The following is a 21,052-nucleotide window of genomic DNA, read 5'->3' as shown; positions in this document are numbered from 1 at the left end:
TTGGTGCCGAGGAACTTTGTTGAAATGCGTCAAAGAGTTTCATTGAGGCGAATAGCGGAGGTCCACTGTATTCCACAGTCACATGTTATCAGGAGACAAAGTCCAACGGCAGCAATTCCTACAAATGACAGCAGTAACTCAACTCTGCATAGATTTAGTTTAAGACACACACAGGTAAAAAGTAACAGTACTACTGTATCAACGGAGGAGCGAAGACACTCCTTTCCAGCGATGCTTTCAGGGTGTGACATCTCAGCCAAGAAGTCGGAGGCTCCACAAGTCATTGGGAGATGTCACAGAGGCACTGATGGAAAACAGAGCCCTTCGTTACTTCACAAAACGCTCACTTCCCACACGACCCATCCATGAAGACGGATAACACTGTTCAAAGTGGCCCGAACACCATCAGAAGCAGACATTATTGAAATAAATGACCTTTTCAAGTATGCGGATGCGCCTGTATTCCCAGTAGGGTTATCATAGTCTGGCAATTTTTCATGATGGTTCATTTTTATCTTGTTTTGACTTTTGCTTTTTAAAGTCGGTTAGTTTTAATTATGCCGAGTTTTTTTTCAGCCTTTTATTTTTTTGAACAGGTTTCATTGTAATTTTTATTAGCTTTAGTGTTCATTTTATTGATTACAATATAGCGCAGTTGTCGAATGCAAGATAGCGAAAAAAAAAGTTTTTTTCCCAGTGTTTACGACATCTCCTAACCTTGATTGACAAACATCCAATGCGCATGGGAATGCTCCACGCTTACCCAGGGAGGTGGTACTGAACTGTGTCCTCTGCAGGGTGGCAAAGCCGGGCTTGTCCGAGAGCGGGACGCGGCGCGAGGCCGCGACGTCGCCGTTCCTCTGCAGCGAGGCGCAGCCGTGAAAGCTCACGTCCAGCTTTGTCTGAATGTTGCTGGAGCTGTGAGCGCGCTTGATGTCGACGCAGTCAGGGCACGCGACGTGTCCGTTCCGCAGCCGGACCTGGCGGCAGGGGAGCGCGTAGGCCTGGCGTTCGTGCTTTGTCACGGCGCTCAGGGTTCCGTTGGATTGAGACAGCTTGGTAAAATCGCCGCTTGCCGGCTTTCCCAAATGCCCGTATCCGTTCACGCGTCCTTCCCGACCCATCGGAGGCGATCTCGGGGCGTCTTTGCGCATGAAACCGGGCTTGACAAAGGCCACGAGGTTCTCTTGGCTCTGACCCTCACGGCCCCTTTGGCCCTCTGCTTGAAACGGATCTCTCGGGGATCTGGTGCTCCCCCCGAAAGGGACCTTGTTTTTTCTCAGTGTGGAATCTCTGCTCGGAGGTGCACTGTGGCTGCTGATGTGCGCTCCTAACATGGCCACTCTCTGAAGTTGGATGTCCAAAGTCCTGCCGGGCTCCTGCCTCGCTCTCTTATTCGATGACCTCACCCTCAGGGAGCCATCCTCGCTGCCCTTGACAGTGCTGCTGAGGTGCCTCTCCATAGCGGGCCTGCTCTGTCCCTCGGGGATTTTGGGGGAGTAGCATGATTCTGCGCAGCTCAGGCTACTGCCGCTTGGTGAGCTGCACTCCTGTCCGCCCTCAAAGGCTCCGCGCTGGGCGTGCGCTTGCGGCGGGGTGGCCACCAGAGCTACAATCGGCTCTTTGGTACATCGCGGACGGCGGCCCGACTCCAGATATTCCACCAGCTCCCCGGACTGAGTCTCGACCGAGTGCTTCATGCGATCCTTGGTTCTGAAGGACCATCGCAGCGGCAGGACTTTGCCGAAAGACTCCCTGGCCTTCGTCGGAGATCTCATGCTGACACTCCTTGCGTGGGTCCCGCGGACGAACGGTTTGGACTCAAATTCACCTGTTGGAATAAAAAGAAACCATATGCTAGCATGGTGGCCGAGTACATTGTTTGCCAACCTCTTTAACTCAACACAAAAATAGTAGATATAGGTCTACGTACACACCCATGATTCGGAGATAAGTCATTTTAAAGGTTTAAAATGAGATATCTTGCTCTCCTTTTTCAACCATTAATGTGACCGGTAAGCTCAACAAGTCTATTGAGTGTGTGTGTGTGTGTGTGTGTGTGTGTGTGTGTGTGTGTGTGTGTGTAACGGAGTGTACTGTATTTTATTTGCATACTTGGAGGCTGTGCGAGGTTTTGTTTACAACAAGCAATTCTGAGTGTGACAATCACAATACAAGACGGAATGCCGTATACTGTCCTCACTTGCGTCTGCGGTTTTGCGGCGCTCTTCAAACACCGGCCGAGCAGTCGAATCCGGACGTTGCATGGGCACCGGCGGCACTGAGCTGGATGCTGCTGACGCCGGGGCACCTCTGTCACTAGCCCCAGTCAGCCGCACCAGCCAGTGGTCCGAAGTGTTTGAACTGGTGGAACCTGCAAGACCAAGAGAGAAGCTGTCAAGAAGACTGCGGTTTATCCCACCGGGCATCCATCTTCTCATTTTTTTTTAGGAGATTATTACACGAGGGGTCACAAACTTTTCGGAAACTGAGAGCTATACTTTTTGTAAATCGAATTGTCACCGAAAAGGGGCATGTCCCTTTTCTCTTAAAAACATCAATAACCTCCATTTCAGGTAAATTCAAAAGACAAACTGCTTTCATACAGTTCTGACCTTTGGATGCAAAAGTCTATAATTTTGAAATACCGTTTCGATCCCCAGGCTGAAAGCGAGCAAGCAAGAGAAAAATGACACGGTCTGACTAACCAGTGAGCGAAGAACTCGCAGACCACGGCGGGATTGTTTTTCTTCTTTGATAGAAGAGGATATAGGCGCCTCGTGTGCACACGTCTCCTTCCGGAACTGCCTCGGCATTGCTGTCATCGTAGCTGTACCACTGAGCGTCCACGGAGTTTCGACAAAAGGCTGCCGGCACGGGAACAAACGAGCTTGAGAGTCAGCAAATGCATCTTGGCAATCGTCACATCGAACCATCGGAATAGGGATGCATGGAACAAGTTTTCGGGAGACTGGATGGATGTCACTTGCAAAATGGTCAACCTTTTATTGTGCGCAACTGCCTGGGTGACTTCAAAGCGCGCGCGCAAAGCAGGCCATGAAATATGCATTCTTGTCGCTGTCAAATGTGTATGATGAACTCTCCGTCGTCGGCAGCCGTTTTCAGAGCAGGCAAATCGAGACATGCCCGTCCTTTTCGAGCATTTGGACCGATTTCTTGGAACTCACAGAATATTTTTCTTCAGATTTTATTTTGGGACCACTTTTTTTTTTGTCTGTCTCGCTTTTTTCTTTTCTTAGGTCATTCTCACACGTTGTAAATAAATAATCCCTGCATTCATGATGAGGACACTTGTTTTGTCGACCGACCTGTGTAATGGCCCCCGTGCATCCCTCCGTGATGGTTGCACACGGCGTAGAGATCGTAGAGGAAGTCAGTGGGAGCCAGCTCGGGCCGGCTGGGCTGCTTCCAGCCCGGCTGAAGCGGGGCCTGAGGTGGGCCGTGGTTGCGGTTCACCACGTGCGGCGTCATGTCCAGGTCCACCAGGGGGAAACGTACAAACGTGGTCAGCTTGTTTCTCCGCTCGCCCACTTGCCTGAAGCGCTTCAGGTGGAGGATGAGGATGTCCGGTAGCGTCCACAAGCTCATCTTCACCATCCCCTGCTGCAGCTGCTTGCAGTGTGGGCACTTCCAGGCATCGTCGGGGGCGAGCTGGAAGGCGTAAGACAGACCCATGTCTCGTATTGTCACTTCCTTCATTCGTTCCATGTGAATTTGATAAGGGACGCTCCGAAATTTCGCACAAACAACAACCACGACGCCATTCCAATCGATGTGATCGAATGTGCCACTTATGAATACGTTACCGACCTGCTCCTCTTTGGTGTAGAGCTGAAAACACTCATCCAAGGTGCAGCTGTACTGCTGGACATGCTGCTGCTGCTGATTCCTCACACTGTCCGCATCCTTCACCACCTCCTCCTGAATGTTACCAAACAGGCTACAAGCCAGGATGCAAATAGGCTTTCAGTACAGTGAACTGCGACTTGAGGGGTGGAAAAAAAAAAAAAAAGTTGAGTTGAAGCAGAACCCTAATTATTCACCAGTCTTTGATTCTGTACTCCCATTCAATGATGAGCTTCACATGCGGCGGTCCTCCCGGGCTGCAGAGTTTCAAAGCTCTAAACAAAAGCACCAACTGTTTTACTGACTTCTTTCCAGGGTAACATCGATCCATTTACGATTGCGTTTGCCCTTATTCGGGCCGCTGGGACTGGTCACCAGCCGATCGTAGGGCGCATATAAATAAATAACCATTCACACTGACGTTCACAACTGGGACCGACCGGTTTTTGATCTTCAATGGGACTAAAATGCACATTTTTGGAACGCGGGGGGAAGCTGGAGTACCCGCAGCACTCAGAATCCACCGACTATACTCCCAAAAAACCCCCAAAACAAAACATGTATTTTATTTTAAAAAAAATTGTTCAGCAGTGATTGTCTATTATAGCATTTGCTCCACTAGATGTCAGCCTTTCCAGGGAGCAGAAAGATGAAGAACCTGCTACCATTCAAATTGGGAGATGTTTAACCATCACGACTTGTTGTACCCGTGTGATTAACAACAAGAGATTGGTCACACGACAAAAAAAAAAAAAATGTTCAGGAAGTTACAAAAAGCATATCTGTCAATATTATACGAGTATATAAAACACTTCTGCTTGATGACTGAACAAACCGAACATAAACGGATGATTCAGTGCATTTCTGTTCTTTCCAAGGAACAAATCAAACTGTTTGCGCAATCACATTCAACCGTACGGATTGAAGTTGATGTGACAAAACACTAAGGTCTAAAACGTAACCTGACAGGTTGCTCAAAAAGTCCTCAACCAAACAAATTTTTATCTTGCCAGGTAACACCAAAAAAATATACATGGAAATGGGACTATTTCGGGTGATTGCTTCGGGTGTGGCCCACGGCAGAAAACAGAATTCAGCAGGTAGCACAATTAGCACTCAAGACTACGCAGAAGAAAACATTTTTTTTCACGGAATCATGGGACATGGTTGGATGCTTTCAGAGGAAAAAAAAAAAAAAAGCAGTCACTTCACACATTCTGTCCTCGTTTAAAATTCACAGTCCACACTGACCTGTCGACAGCAGGATGGTAGAGCGGCCGACCGTCCTGCGGTGACAAGTAGCTGTAAAATGACGAGCCTCCAACCACGCGGATGTTGAAGAGCACTCTGTTATTCTGCAAGAAGAACAAATCACGCGATCGCACCGTGTGAAGACACCGCTTGCATTGCAAAGAGAATACCATCCGCTCGAGGATTAGACGACGGTGGGACCTCAGAGTTCGATTACCACAAGTGTCCAATCTTCATTTTGAGGTTGACTCATATTTGGTTGAAAAATATGCCACCCCATTGCTCAATTGCGGCTCCGGCTTTCCTTTGCATGTTCTCGTGCCCGCGTGGCTTTTCTCCGGGTATTCGGGTTTCCTCCCACATTCCCAAAACATGCACGGCAGGCTGATTAAACGCTCCAAATTGACCCTAGGTGCAATTGGGAGCGCGAATGGTCATTTGCTTGCATGTGTCCTGCGATTGGCCTGCAACCAATTTAGGGTGCGCCTCGCCCACTGCCCCAAAGACAGCTGGGATACGCCCGCGAGCCTTGTGAGGAAAAGCAGATTAGAAAATGGCTGGATGATTTACTTCCTGTATTTGTTTCATTGTTTATGGCTGGTTAGAAACCTCGACCTGAGGTATCGAACGGCTTTTTGTGAGCAAAGAACATGAATTAGAATCTTGGGTGACTGTTGAGTTATGCTTATGAGAGTGTTTGAATGTACAACACATAATGTTAGAATGTTGCTTCAAGCTGCCTGTCCAGTAAATCACGGTTTTATAACGACAGATGCTGGAATTAATCATCCGAATATACCATCACCGATCCGCGTGAGGAAGATCACTGGCCCAATCAACGTTAGACCGGCCTCACAGAACAGATTGTGGTTGCCGTTCACACACGTTTTTAAATGTAGCTCTTGCGTGTGTTGATGAGGTGACTTTGTTACAAACTCTTTTCAGAAGGGATTTTCAAAACAACAAGCAGAGTACAGCCTGGTGGGACGCTAACATATTGAAAAACAGCAAAAACATCTTTGTAATCTGAGTGGGTTGAAAAGGCCAAAAGACGAGGACAAAAACAGGAGAGGCAATAAAAGCCCGATCTTCTACGTCTCCTTTGCCGCATGCTTTTATTACTGCGAGATTTGCTCAGACGGGAGGTGCTTTTGGGAATGAAGGAGCTTTGCAAAAATGAAGCAGATTTCCTCTCCTCCCATATGAAATGTGGCCGCTGCATGCGGGCTGATCTGTAACACAAACACCCACGTAAGGAAAGCTGTCTCTGACGGAACAGCGCATTCCTGAGAGAGACGCTTCGATCTGAACCGAGTGCGGTGCCGTGACCAGAACTCGCCTCCCCCTGTCTTTGCCGCTGCCCCAAAATCAGCTGAGTAGCCCTCAACAGGGGAAGGGGCCATATTGTGTGACCAAAGTTAAAAGCTTCAATTTAAGATGAACCCTTTCGAGCGCCCTGTAACCTGATAACACGATAAGCTGTCACTAAGCTAGATGACAGCATCCATCCCTCGATCATTTTTCACAATCAACCAACACTCCTCCTCTCCGCCAAACTCTTTCTCGTTGCAAAATCGACAGAATTTGGGCACGTCAACATACTCCATGATACGAAGAAGGAATTTGTATAAAAAGTCGGCGTATGCGAGTGGGTGCTAATATGACAAAATGTGAACATGCTGTGAAAAAATACCACAGCTGTCATTGTGACTGCGGGAGGAGAATGAGAAAACCTGTGAAGATTCCGATCCGAGCCCCGATGGAAAAGGGCCACGGAGCGGCGGCCTCGCGCCATCCAAGTTTGTTACGTCACAAGAGAGTCTGTTGGGCAAACTTCAGAAGCGATTGGCTTCAAAGCGCCAAGGTGAACATGTCGGGTTTCAATGTGGGCGGGGGGGCTTCATTGTCTTGCTTTTGTCTGACAGCTTTTTGTCAGCGTGAAGGAGCGCCACTGTCATTTCTCACACTAAATGCTTTTTACCGCTTTAACGCACACGTTCGCTGCTCCACGGAATAGTTCAAGCCGAACGGATCTCATCTCTGCCAACAAAATGTCCTTCTTCTCACAGCTTGTAGCGAAAAGATCAATAACTTGGGCCGCCTGCGTGTTTTGTAACAGATTACATTGCTATTCTCGCTTTAGTCGGCACCTTGCCAACCTTTTCAAATCCCTTCTGGCACATTCAGTCGCAGGGAAAAGGACTGCGCGAAAAAGGACTGCCTTTGAATTTCAATCGGTACGCGGGCTAAAATTAGAAGCGGAAAAATCCACTTGACAGTGTCATTAATTGACACAAGCTGCTATTGATTTCCTTTCAGTGTAGAGCAAACATCTGCTCTTTCGGGGAGCGGGGTGGCTACCGAAAACCGGATGGCACTTGACGGTGTGCTTTGAATGCGCCGGCTAGCGCCGAGGTGGCACTTAGAACACGGCCGTGCACTGCCACCGAAATATTTTTGCGCCTGACTTTTGTCGTCCTCTCGACTGCCGCTGGCTGACGCCTGCTGATAAACAATCTCAAAGCTGCTGAAACTTGGGCTCAGAAGATCCTAACTTTGTCCAGCTTGACTCAGGGGGGGGGGACCTGACGCCTTGTCAAGCCAGCCGAGAGAGAGATTGTCTCTCCAGCGTGTCCTGGATCCTCCCTTGGGGCCCCCTCCCATACTCCCGCCACTTCATATTTATTGTTTTATAAAAGAACAAATATCAAAGCCATAATTCAACAAAATATGAGGACTACAACATTTCCACTTACGCATCACGGACCGGACTCAATTTGGGCCAATCCTCAAACAGTTCTTACAACTGGCTCATTTTATTCATGGTAGCAGCCGACCTACTGAGTCCCGGACGACTGAGCTCCACATCTAATTGCTGAGCGTTAAAAGATGCTTTTGGAACGCGGAAGGAAGCCAGAGTTCTCCAAGAAAACCCGCACAAGCACATTGAAAACATGCAAACTGCACACAGGAATGCCGGAGCCCGGATTTGAACCCCCAACCTCACAACTGTGAGGCGGATGTGCTCATCACTTGAAATGATTTACTTCAAACTTCCGACCAAGGATCCTATTTTTGTAACGAGTTGTCCCGTACCTGTGCCGGCGCCCCGTTGATCATCAGGTAGTAAAGCTTGCTCAGAATGCTTTGCTGCAGCTGATCCCAGGAAATAGACCGGTCCTCCCTCATTAAGAATGGAGGGCCGAACCTAAAACGACGACAAAAACGGGACAAAAACCTCGTGAAGTTGACATGAAACCTTGCGCGCTACCGCGCAAAGACAAGAAGCGATTTTGACATTGGAGCAGGGTACACATTTCCGTGTCGTTAGCGAAGCGCGGTGAAGGACAAAACAGAATTAGCTGATGAGAAGTGGGGAAAAACCATCACTCTAAAAGAACGGAACCCATGACACATTTATGATAACACACACTTAATTGAAGGCGGTCCGCCATTGTCTGCTTGAGATTTATTAGCAGTCCCCGTAGGCATGTGGACGGTGAAGAGAAAAAAAAAAAAAGTGGGGCTCTGCAGTCAAGGACTAACCGACGATGTCCGTGCGTTATTCCAACAGTGTCTGTTCACTCCCAAAGTCAATGTCCTGTTGGGAAGCCTTTGGATCAATCATTTGTGCTAAAATGAAACAAGTGAAATGCCATGGTGACATTCAAGAGAAGCCATGAATGCTTTTTAGGATTCACGCATTCACACTGTCATACTCACCACTAGCTTTGCTGTTTTTATGACCTTTTTTTTTTGTTTTGTTTTTTTTACAGTAAATAGTAAGACAAGTTTACTGGACAAAATTTGGTGCTACAAAATAAGGCGGATACCTAAAAGTAGCCCTCTCCGCACTCACTTCCAATACAACCAAAGTATTTTCACGGCTTTCATCAATCATTTCGCCTTGGCCAAGGTTGGCACTCTCCCGAGTGACAATTGAGTTCTCTGTATGGCCATCACAACATTGTTAAAATGGAAGCAATGCTGTTTTCCAAAACTTTTGCGCAGTTTGGACAGCACACGCACACACAGAGAGCAAGTCATTTCACGTCGGGTGGTCCTGCGCTTTGATCCCAGAAAACCAGTGAGAGACACGTGACTCCAATGTCACCCTCTTGGCAAAGCAAACGTCTCCCACTGTCATCTGATGAGTCCGGCGGGCGGCGGGCGGGCGCTTTGATCAATGACAGTAAGTCATTTTTCAAGGAGAAACTGACACGCATGAGTCAGACTCTCACGGGTGAGACTGGCCTTTCTCACGGCCGCGTTGGCCAGCTCACCTTTATCGATCCGCCTCGATTGGACGAGACAGGCGAGGGCCCGACGGATCGGCAGGCCGGCCAGATGTTGGATTCCTTCACTCATTTATTTTCAAACTCCTCTCGCGGTGAGATAGATGTGAGGCACTTATTTTCCCGAGAGGTGAGATGACCTTGATGTGCTTCTGGCACAGAGTAGCGCTAAATATAAAATGACCGAGCATCCCACAGAGGAGGGAGAGCAACTGGATGATAATAATACTCACTCAAGTAGATGAGCGCCGAGATTTTAAAGTGCTTCAAATCAAAAACTCTCATTCAGCGACTGACATAATTGAACATGTGATTGTGTATACGTACACACACACACACACACACACACACACACACACACACACACACACACACACACACACACCAAAAATTGGGAAGATTTGCAACGTTTGCCAAGCGGTCGTCAGACGTTCGCCCGTAGATTTTTCTTGTCGCGGGGCAATTTTGAACAGTCTCTGTGACACTAAAAACTGTCGGCGAAGGTCTGCCTAGCGTTTGCGACCGTGAACGAATCCTGACAAACTCTGACGTGAACGCAACATTCGCCGCCTTTGCAAATCTTCCCAAATTGTTTGCCGCTCGGTGGGATCGGGGCTTTAGTTCCCCGTTTGGCTTTTTCGCTGCACCACGGTACGCTGTTGTATTTGGGTTTTTGTTGGTGCGTTTAGTTCTCTGCTATTGCGGCCGTGTTTTTTTTAAGGTTGCCGTTGTATTTTGCACATGCAAATCAGTCGTCAAACTGGGAACGATGTGGGCAAGCTAATGGTACCATTTGGGAGCTGCTTCTGTCTGAAGTTGAACCGTACATTTTATTTTTGGGGCATCACTTTCTCCTCATCTTAAATCGCACAATAGCAGGTAGAGATTCCGGGACGATAGAAGATGTTCATCACACAGATGAGGACGCATGGAACTTGTGTCATCACCTAACAGTTTGCTGGCCTGCTCCCGCTGCGTTGCATACCAACAGCAAAATCTTCAGTGGGACGCCCTGGTTGAGAAATTCTGAAGACAACGCCCCGGACGCAGGTAATCTTTTAGCCTCGGGACCGGCGGTATACGTCGAAGATGGCGGTAGACTGTGATGGGATCCTAAAGAGATACACAGGGAGAAACATTTGAAGAGCGCTACACCTGACTGCCACGCAAAACAGATTTTCCCAATCCTTCTTGGCAAGGCGACCGATTGTAGGACTGATGTCGAAATTGAACACCGTGAAGTGGAAGCGAAGGAGGCTGCATGCGATACGGATGAGACAGCAGCTTTCCGTTTAGGGGACTGATTCATGGAACAGATGGACTGATGGCGGTCTCAACTTCTCCGCAGGAGTGCTTATCTGATGCAGCTTGCAATCCCCCCCCCACCCCTCTTGTGTTTAGACGAACAAAGGAGGAGTGTGACCGACCGAACGAAAACGCAGACTTTATAACATCCCCGTGAAAATGCGACGGTGCATTTTTGTCACACAGTCGACAAGCTCGGTGCTCGGCACGCAGGTCAGCGCCTACGAGCGTGACTGTGATCAATCGCGCAGCGAATCCTACTCAGACGACAAGCAATGGATTGGCCAAAGGTACCGAGTTTCCCCCCCCCGTTCCTAAACCACAGTGTTTTATTAAAGCCTGTTGCTCCCCTGACAAGGTGATTCATCACTGCCAGCGGCGGTGATGGGTGTGATCTTTGCAAAGCAGCAAACAACTGTGTTAGCACGAGCCGCCTCCGACCGCTATAATTGGGGTGTGCCGGGCGCATTAATCTGGACGCTGCAAGAAGGGCAAGACCCATTCAAAACTAATCAAAGTCGACAAATACGCCATCAAAGCTTGAGCGTGAATAGACTGATTGCGATGTCGCGACCTCGGGAATTCAAATTCTGACGAGAACGTGCAGCTTTTAATTTGGTAACGTTGCTCTCATCAAGCTGGCGATAAAACTCACTTCAAATGGTGCGTGACAATTTTGTCAAGGAGTGACCTCTGACAGCTGCGGGAGCGAGGCACCAAGGAAACCTCCTTTTAAAAGCCCTTTTTAAAACATGTTGAGGAAAGACTAAAACGCTGAGGTCACCTCCTGTTCCGTCCCGCTGAGAGTTACACGGGGCCGCCGCCACCGCCGCCAAGGGGAGCCAGCGCTCATCCTGCATTAAATCAAATATTTTTATGGCTCCCTGTCAAACGCCGTACGCTTTCCACACTTCTGTTTCTTGTCTCCTTTCGCTTCTCCCCTGTTGTTTTCCCGCACAATTGTCTTTGTGTGGCATCACGGTTTATGTTTTGACACCACGTCGACAAACACGCACCCCAGCGCCTGTTAAATCGCGGGTCTAATCGGGGAAAAAATGTGCGGGAAAACCAATGTTTGTGACATTGTCGCCGCTCTGCACTCCCGTGCCTCTTTCAGCCGAGCGCCCACCAGGAAGAAGCAGACTAAACACGGTCAAACTATAATTAGAAATGACTTTTCCTCAAGGATTCAGCTCTCCGCACACACACACACACACACACACACACACACACACGCTTGCACACGCACTGTAAAGTGACGCGTAAGCAGGCGCGTCAAACACGGGCGGCTCGTCCACGTCGTCCACGCTCACGTGCACGATGGTGACGTCGTGCAAGGCTGGAATGTCATGGCGGGGGGAGGGGGGGGGGGGGGGGGGGGAATGGAGGTGGTCTATTCGGGTTTTTGTGCTTATTCATGCATTATGACTTGCGTGGCTCCATCGATGTTGGACCTGGCTCAAAATATCTCTTCTAGTAGAATCCCAAATGTGTTCTCCCTGCGCCAAGCCCATCCGAGCACGCCTTAATGGACCGTGCAGAAACGGGACCGCTCCAAAACTGTTCGCACGGGGCCAGAAGCCTAACATGGTCCATAATGTCTTGAGAAGACCAAAGAGGGAACAAACGGGTAGAGCAAACCCTCCTGATTGGTTCGTGGATTAGACCTTTATGATTTGAATTTCAGGAACCGCAATCTCGAGTTGTGCCATGTAAAGTTTTGGTGCCACGTAAGGGCAGAAATGCGACGACACATGAAGAAGCCACGGGCTGCACGGCGCGAGCTGAGAAAGACTCGGAATGTCGTGAAGACGCGGAAGCCATAAATCTGATGGCACGGGAGGGCTGGGCGCAGAGTGTGTGCGCATCATTCACAGCGGGATGTTATACACTTTTGTTACGTGCTCCTCAAGGCCCTCTTGCAGTAAGGTGCGCTCCCCGCGGGTTTCATTAAGAATACTCAACTGGCTGTTTGCTTCCCGAGAGTGTTTGCAAACTTGAAAGCAAGCGATCAAACCGGCAAACGGCGATATTATTATCTTAAAATAAATGTAGCCAGATATAAATGGACCAGAACCTTGAGCTGGATTTTCAACCTGCAAGCTACCTGAAGTCCGTGCAGAGCCGCCTCGAATGTAGAGAGGCGGAGCCTGGAAGGCATAGGTTTCAGCACGGCCAGCGGCGGTGATGGGTGTGATCTTTGCAAAGCAGCAAACAACTGTGTTAGCACGAGCCGCCTCCGACCGCTATAATTGGGGTGTGCCGGGCGCATTAATCTGGACGCTGCAAGAAGGGCAAGACCCATTCAAAACTAATCAAAGTCGACAAATACGCCATCAAAGCTTGAGCGTGAATAGACTGATTGCGATGTCGCGACCTCGGGAATTCAAATTCTGACGAGAACGTGCAGCTTTTAATTTGGTAACGTTGCTCTCATCAAGCTGGCGATAAAACTCACTTCAAATGGTGCGTGACAATTTTGTCAAGGAGTGACCTCTGACAGCTGCGGGAGCGAGGCACCAAGGAAACCTCCTTTTAAAAGCCCTTTTTAAAACATGTTGAGGAAAGACTAAAACGCTGAGGTCACCTCCTGTTCCGTCCCGCTGAGAGTTACACGGGGCCGCCGCCACCGCCGCCAAGGGGAGCCAGCGCTCATCCTGCATTAAATCAAATATTTTTATGGCTCCCTGTCAAACGCCGTACGCTTTCCACACTTCTGTTTCTTGTCTCCTTTCGCTTCTCCCCTGTTGTTTTCCCGCACAATTGTCTTTGTGTGGCATCACGGTTTATGTTTTGACACCACGTCGACAAACACGCACCCCAGCGCCTGTTAAATCGCGGGTCTAATCGGGGAAAAAATGTGCGGGAAAACCAATGTTTGTGACATTGTCGCCGCTCTGCACTCCCGTGCCTCTTTCAGCCGAGCGCCCACCAGGAAGAAGCAGACTAAACACGGTCAAACTATAATTAGAAATGACTTTTCCTCAAGGATTCAGCTCTCCGCACACACACACACACACACACACACACACACACACAGGCTTGCACACGCACTGTAAAGTGACGCGACACCGCACTACAGTATGAGGAACTGATACGAGAAGGGGGGGGGGGAATGGAGGTGGTCTATTCGGGTTTTTGTGCTTATTCATGCATTATGACTTGCGTGGCTCCATCGATGTTGGACCTGGCTCAAAATATCTCTTCTAGTAGAATCCCAAATGTGTTCTCCCTGCGCCAAGCCCATCCGAGCACGCCTTAATGGACCGTGCAGAAACGGGACCGCTCCAAAACTGTTCGCACGGGGCCAGAAGCCTAACATGGTCCATAATGTCTTGAGAAGACCAAAGAGGGAACAAACGGGTAGAGCAAACCCTCCTGATTGGTTCGTGGATTAGACATTTATGATTTGAATTTCAGGAACCGCAATCTCGAGTTGTGCCATGTAAAGTTTTGGTGCCACGTAAGGGCAGAAATGCGACGACACATGAAGAAACCACGGGCTGCACGGCGCGAGCTGAGAAAGACTCGGAATGTCGTGAAGACGCGGAAGCCATAAATCTGATGGCACGGGAGGGCTGGGCGCAGAGTGTGTGCGCATCATTCACAGCGGGATGTTATACACTTTTGTTACGTGCTCCTCAAGGCCCTCTTGCAGTAAGGTGCGCTCCCCGCGGGTTTCATTAAGAATACTCAACTGGCTGTTTGCTTCCCGAGAGTGTTTGCAAACTTGAAAGCAAGCGATCAAACCGGCAAACGGCGATATTATTATCTTAAAATAAATGTAGCCAGATATAAATGGACCAGAACCTTGAGCTGGATTTTCAACCTGCAAGCTACCTGAAGTCCGTGCAGAGCCGCCTCGAATGTAGAGAGGCGGAGCCTGGAAGGCATAGATGACGTCATTTTCCGCTATACTGGTTAGGTCGTCTTCATCAAAGAAGGAGCGCTGGAACCCGCTGGCGTAAACTTCAGTCAGGATCACCTATGGAGGGAAAAAGTTTTATCTGGCGGGCCCCGCCGTGTAGCCTCCATATAGAAAATGAGTCTTCATCTCAGAAGCATGAATGAACCCAAAAGTGTATTGTGCTGTACACTTATTCTACTTCATGTTACTCCAGTCGGAACATCTCAGAGAACTTTCGCGGTAGTTTTACCTGATCTGGGGAAACGTTGCCCTCATCAGCCACCATCCTTCTCAAGCAGGCGACAGAGCCGAACAGAGGCACGGCCAGACCGACTCGCAGGTACCTTTGTCCCTTTGTGCTGAACACCAGAGTCACACACACGGGCCTGCCGGAGAGAGCGACGCACGGTTAGGATGAGCGAGAGCCCGCCTCACCTCTCTTTGGTCATGTTCTGAGTTGGAGCAGACTGAGCGATGGCCAGGAGGGGACAAAAGAAGACTTTCATGAATAAATCAATACATTTTAACATGAATAATGGATCATTAGGAGTTAAGTTTTATGACGGCCAAATAATGGAATCTATTGCATTTTTAAAAGCAGGGAGCCCTTGGCTCTGACCTCTCCAGAGGCAGCCGCCCCTTTTACGCAGATTTTCAAGCTGACAACATAGTGCGCCAGGTACTCCTCACCTCTCTTTGTAAAGTGCACCGGGCATCGATAAGCGTTAAAATAGCGACACGGAATGTGTCTTTGCCTGGCCTTCAAATGCCCCCAAAGATAAAAATCAAGTGTGGTGAGATCTGGTAGGCCGCTCCTTCGGAGGCCGACCCAATCCAAGCATCTGAAATTGCCGATTCTAACCACTGATGCCCGTGTCAGGATGAGACGGGTGCTCCATCTTGATGAAAGTAAACTCAAAGTTACCATCCTCGTTTAGCAGGGTTGGAAAATGTAAAGAGCCAAGATTTTCATTAAAAAAAAAAAAAAAAAAGATTCTTTCACTCAATATCTCTCCAAAATTTACCAACACCTTGGGCTTTTTTTTTTTCATCCAAGGGAGATAAACTGGGCACGCTTTGAAATGTATGTTTATAGAATGGTCAATTTCACATTTTTTTCACCAATCGCTACCGATAGGAGGTAGCTCATTTGGACTTCAGGTCAAAACAGTGACGGCACCCCTGCTCTGTCCCTGCACCAATGCAAGATAGATTTGCAACCACACTGGATAAACACAATGATTCATTATGCAAAGATTGCAATACCGTCGACAGAGGATCCAATGTTTGGGTTGTTCACCACAGGGCACATTTGGTTGGAGGCAATCTGTGTGTTCTGAGTACATGGCTCAGCCAGTAAGAATATTTGCACACAAAGAAACAAAAAGAACCTCGACAACTAACTTGGTTTGACTCAGCAGACCTCTTCAGTAAAGCTCAAAGAAATTACTGTTTGAAAATGCTTTCAGAGATGATCCACCAGTCATATTTGTTGAGTTGAATTGTTTTGGAAATAAATACCAAAACGTTTAGGGCTCGGAAATAGCTTTGAAAATAACTATTTGATGTGAAATGGCGTTGCAGTGCATGTTGCTTTCTTAAGTTGAATAAGACATTCTTTCATTTGCTCCGAGAAATTTACACCCGCTTCCTGTTTTGATGCAAGCAATTCTGTTTCGCAAGTGTTATGTGAACAACACTGCAGCCTGAAGCACCAGCTCTGAGCTATAGTTACAAAAAGCCAGGTGAAGATCTTTTGAAAAGAATGAGGTTATTTTTCTTCCAGACGGCGTCCCGGTCAACTTGGAACAAACGGAAACCGGATGCTCATTCGCCATGCATAGAGTCCATTCCACAAAATGACCCCACCCCGCCCCCAACATAAATACACACATCAAAGCAGATTCAAAGGTGATTCAAAGCATTGAACGACTTTGGCGTCAATCGCCAACACAAACTGCTCATCTGGTGAAACCCTGCGATACTCACCTGGTCTGGCGAAGAGGAATCGGCAGTGAGATGCAAAGGAAAGGGTCAAAGGTGTTGCTCTGTTTCAAACAATGGGGGCATGTCAGTGAAGATCTGTGGGAAAAACAAAGTGCACACTTATCAGTCTCCGCAAATTAATCTCGCTGATTACGTCTGGCAGAAATGGAGTGGCCTTAATTACATCACATGAGAAGAACACACCCCCCCGAAAAAAAAATATAAGAGATATACGCTCTTATCTGATTGGGAGGGCTGGAGAAGACAAGCTTTCCATCATGTTGCATCACTTTCAATGGTGCCACTAATGCTGTGTAATGCCACAGCGGGCTCCTTGCAAGGAAATGTCGAGAACTTCAAAGGTTTTTTTTTCCCTCCACATCTGACAACAAATTGTACAGTGCTGGCAATAGTCGCAGCATGCCCGCGACCCTTGTGAGGAGAAGCGGATTCGAAAATGGATGGATGGATGGATGACTGCACATCATTGTTACTTATGCCGTCAGCAGAAGTCACAATAACGTACTACCAAAATCAGCATTCATTTCGTAAATGACGAGAACCAACACCCTTGCGACTACAGCAAATGACACCCTGCCTGTACAAACTAACACATATGACCGGTAATTTATTTTCCTTCTTTCTCTTTGTTTTTAATTGCTGTGACACGAGCAAAGCCGCAGCAGAGTTTACCGCTGATGGATGTGATTGCTTCTCTTCAGTGATCTTTACAGAGCACTCGGGGAGACTGCAATTATAACAGAGGCTAGATGTGCACTCAATACATGTGGTTCAAAAAGAGGTATAAAAGGATGATGTCGTTCAAATGTACAATTTCCTTTTACGGTCAAAAATAGTCCAAAACATATTGCACGGATAGATCGAGCCAGGATGGGAAAAATTGAGGCCGAATAAAGCCCTATTGAAGCAAGCCCAGCTGACACTGGCTCACACTGGATCAGTCCCTCTTGGCAGAGCAGAATGGCTGCCCTACGGATGTCTGATCCTCGCCAGGAAACAGCGAGGGGCCGTTGCGCTCTGCGCATGCAAATCACACTCAAGCCGCTCTCAAACATAGACGTGACCCGCGCTGCTCCAAAAGACTTGAAAAGTGAAAAGCCAAAAAGGGGGAGGTCATGTTCTCGTGACGGACTAATGGAGTAAGCGTGGAAAGGACCAAGGATGTATACCGGAATTCCCGGACTACAAAACACACCTGAGTAAAAGCCACAGCGGCTAAATTTAGACAAAAACTAATTTGTACACACATTGGCGGCTGCTTGGGATTAATAGCCACTGGTCTTCACGTTATAACACGGGATAGTTGTAAATAAAGAAAGACATAGAAGGTGTTACATCCAAATATGGGTGCCGTCATTCACTGAAGGACGTTACAATACGCCGGCAATAAAAGAGATGATTTATTGGGCCCGTAAACTCTCAGCGCCACTTGAACCAAGCTGGCCCTCGAGGTCAAACGGGCAATACGAGCGATCTGACTGAAACCGCATCGCTTCATCGATTGGAAATAATTAAATGCGCACGATTAAACAACGACAAAAAAAATGAATGCATCGTGTGAACATACAATTGGAGCTCTGTCTATACACAACAACAAAAAAACCCCGTCCTCCGCTAATCCTGCATTACTGTTGCGACATATGCGACTTTTACCACAAGTTTGAATACACCGTCCCATTGTGATTCTGATCGTGTGCAGACTTGACTTGCTTCAGTTTGTGTAAATGCTGTGATGACTTCACAGTGACCAAGCGGGCTTTTGTATCGAGGTCATGCATGCTGTGGTCTATCAATTCTTGGCCTTGCGTTGCGTCAGGCACCCCACGGAGAAGTGTTCCCCTGGCTCACGGGAGCGCTGAGGCCTCAGGACTTCAGAGAAAACCAAAGTGAGAGGAGTTAAGAAATATTCACCTCATCCAGAGCCTTCAGGGCATTTATCTCATAGGCATGCGCGCCCGCTTTCACGCGGTCAAAATGACCCCGACCGGCCCGTTCGTTGGGTTCACGTCCAAGTGAGTGTCATTCAGCCCAACTCCTTTGCATTAGTTTGCATCCTGATGTTATGAAGGTCCAAAGTCAAATATTTCACGCCTTTGAGGAGAGTAATTACGAGGACGCGCATTATCGTCAGTCACACCGAGCTGACAATGTGGCGAGGAACTGGCAGCTCAGCACTTGTAAACAAGATTAGGGCAAGTTCACTCTGGAGGGGAAGGGGGGGGGCACCTTTTAAAAAGTAATTTTCCTCGAGAGTACATCCTTTGGTTTTACTGTGTTGCATCGCTATCAGCCCCCCATGGTGTAAATGAAGGATCCGCGCTTAAGTGGGCTCTCCATAGTGCAACGGAAAGTACTCCAAGAAGGTCAGCATTGTCATAATATTGCTAAAAGGAAAGTGCAAATAATTGATATGTTACAGAATTGTGGGAGAGAGTGGAAGGTGACTTTTTGATCAAGGTTGTTGAGGAATTAAGGGGTTGTAAAACCTTGACAATTAAGTGTTCCTGTTGACAATCTTGATTAGGGCTGACGCTGAATCACATTTTTTTTTTTTTTTTTAATCGACATTGCAATGTCGTAAATTTCAAATGGCCAGGATTAAAAGAAGCATGACGACTCACTTGTACTGTGCCTGAAAATGTTCCTGGACAAAACTATGTTGCTGCTGGCAATGGGGCGGGCCAGGATGCCGCAGGTTTTCATCTTCATCGGGATCCTGCAGCAAATAAAGAACAACATGCCTTCAGTCATCTTCAGCAATCCACAAAACGTTAGATGTTATCCACCTATAAAAGAAAATAAGGCAATTTGTGGAAAGCACTGAGTGAAACGAACGCCCCGCCCCCGGGAGGGCAACGAGGGAGGGAAGGTGGCCTTGGCTCGAGATAAATGACGAAGGAACATATTTATCAACACCAGTGGAATTTTCTGCTGTAATCAGAGAAGACCAAGGCATGCCTCACACACACGTGACCGAACTGGAAATTTGCGAACAAATTCCGGTAGTCTTTGGGAAAAGTCTGTCAGCACGGGACCGAATTCCGCACACGGCCACGTCTGCCTTCTGTTTTTTGCTGAATGGAGTGTACTGCTGCCTGACATTTTCTGGGCTCTCTTATCTCGTTCAAGCCATTTCTGATGGATATATTTAACCTGTTGAAACTGGCTGAAACTCAAAATGTTTAAAACACGTTGGTCTCATCATATTCATTCAGGCGTGAGTGAACTTTGCGTGGATCGACACAAGCGTGCAGGAGCCCGAACCGGGGTCACAGCTGGCAGGGCACAAATTACTTGGATTGCGGTTTTGAATATCGATGTGGGCCTTGCTGTGTGAAACTTGCCTGCTCTGGGGTTCTTTCAAAGTTCTCCCACCTCCCCTCCCAACAGTCCAAAAGCGTTTGCAGTGTATTGAAATGAAGACAAAAATTGGCTGTACGTCTGATTTTTAGTGTGAATGGCGATGTCTGGCACAACCTTGCGCCTCAGCAAGTGAGCATTCCAAAGGGTACTAAACTCCTCTTACCCAAAGTTTATTTCTGACCCTGAACAGAAACTTGCTTTTCCAAAGCATGTTTCTGCCAGCATTGCGCCTGCTGCGGCGCCTGCATTTGGGTCCAGCTGCCTCTAACGCAACAATATCATTTCCATCACACACATCAGCATTCAGAGCCCCCCCACCCCCAAAAAAACGTCCATTTTACAAATGGCTCTGTGCAGGAAAGGCTTTTTCTCTGATGGAAAGTCCCATACTTGAGAATGCATGAAGTCATTTGGTATCATGATTTTATAGAATGAATGTGTGTTTTTACACCAAAGCAGAATAGTCCTCTCGGCCCAGTCTGTTTCTATCACCGCTATTTTTAACATTTCCGGGTCCCGCACAAACTGACCCCGGCTTCTCGGTCGCCGGCTCTCCCTTCATTCAGGTTTTCAGACGGTAAGACGATTCTTTCAAGCGTGTTCAAGTTAAGCAAACACCAAGCACAAGACTGAAACGTGACCTTCTGACTGCAGCGTGCTTCTTCAAGCATGCACAATAAGATAAGAAAACCTTTATTTGTCTCACAATGGACTAATTCCCATAATGGCACACCGCTGACTTTGTTCTCTTTATGTTTTGCGTGGACCCCCCCCCCAGCCCCCTTTTGGTCGGATTATGACCCAAAATGTCAAGGAGCACACGGATATTGACTGATCCAATGTCATCTTAGGTTTGCGGTGACATATGAGAAATCAAAAGGTCACCCATTCTATGGTTTGAGATATGTACTCCATGTACTCTGACCCAGCATTTCCCCTCTTTCCCCTCCCACGTAACTCCCGTTGGAGTTATCTGTGCGGCGATAACAAAGGAACATTCAGACCAATGTGTGCAGACAGATACAGTTCGGCTTATCGCTTCTCAGGAACTCACGGC

General features: G+C 48.0%; 1 protein-coding gene across 2 annotated transcripts in view; it reads right to left on the bottom strand.

The window, feature by feature from the left end:
• Nucleotides 1-21,052, bottom strand: part of usp43b (ubiquitin specific peptidase 43b) — a 61,109-nt gene continuing 40,057 nt past the window's right edge. For both annotated transcript variants that reach the window (XM_019858482.1, XM_019858480.1), the window contains exons 4-16: nt 16,615-16,707; nt 14,876-15,011; nt 14,559-14,703; nt 10,361-10,526; nt 8,215-8,326; nt 5,119-5,222; nt 4,065-4,142; nt 3,832-3,961; nt 3,330-3,672; nt 2,709-2,867; nt 2,204-2,374; nt 764-1,831; nt 1-304 (exon numbers count right to left, since the gene is read on the bottom strand). In XM_019858482.1, coding sequence (XP_019714041.1) covers nt 294-304; nt 764-1,831; nt 2,204-2,374; nt 2,709-2,867; nt 3,330-3,672; nt 3,832-3,961; nt 4,065-4,142; nt 5,119-5,222; nt 8,215-8,326; nt 10,361-10,526; nt 14,559-14,703; nt 14,876-15,011; nt 16,615-16,707 — 2,716 coding nt within the window. In that variant the 3' untranslated portion in view covers nt 1-293. The remainder of the gene's footprint in view (nt 305-763; nt 1,832-2,203; nt 2,375-2,708; nt 2,868-3,329; nt 3,673-3,831; nt 3,962-4,064; nt 4,143-5,118; nt 5,223-8,214; nt 8,327-10,360; nt 10,527-14,558; nt 14,704-14,875; nt 15,012-16,614; nt 16,708-21,052) is intronic.

Source organism: Hippocampus comes, unplaced genomic scaffold, assembly GCF_001891065.2.
Source record: "Hippocampus comes isolate QL1 unplaced genomic scaffold, H_comes_QL1_v1.1 scaffold48, whole genome shotgun sequence".
NCBI classification, from domain to species: domain Eukaryota; kingdom Metazoa; phylum Chordata; class Actinopteri; order Syngnathiformes; family Syngnathidae; genus Hippocampus; species Hippocampus comes.
Note: the sequence above shows the minus strand (reverse complement) of the source record. Positions and strands in the feature narration are given on the sequence as shown.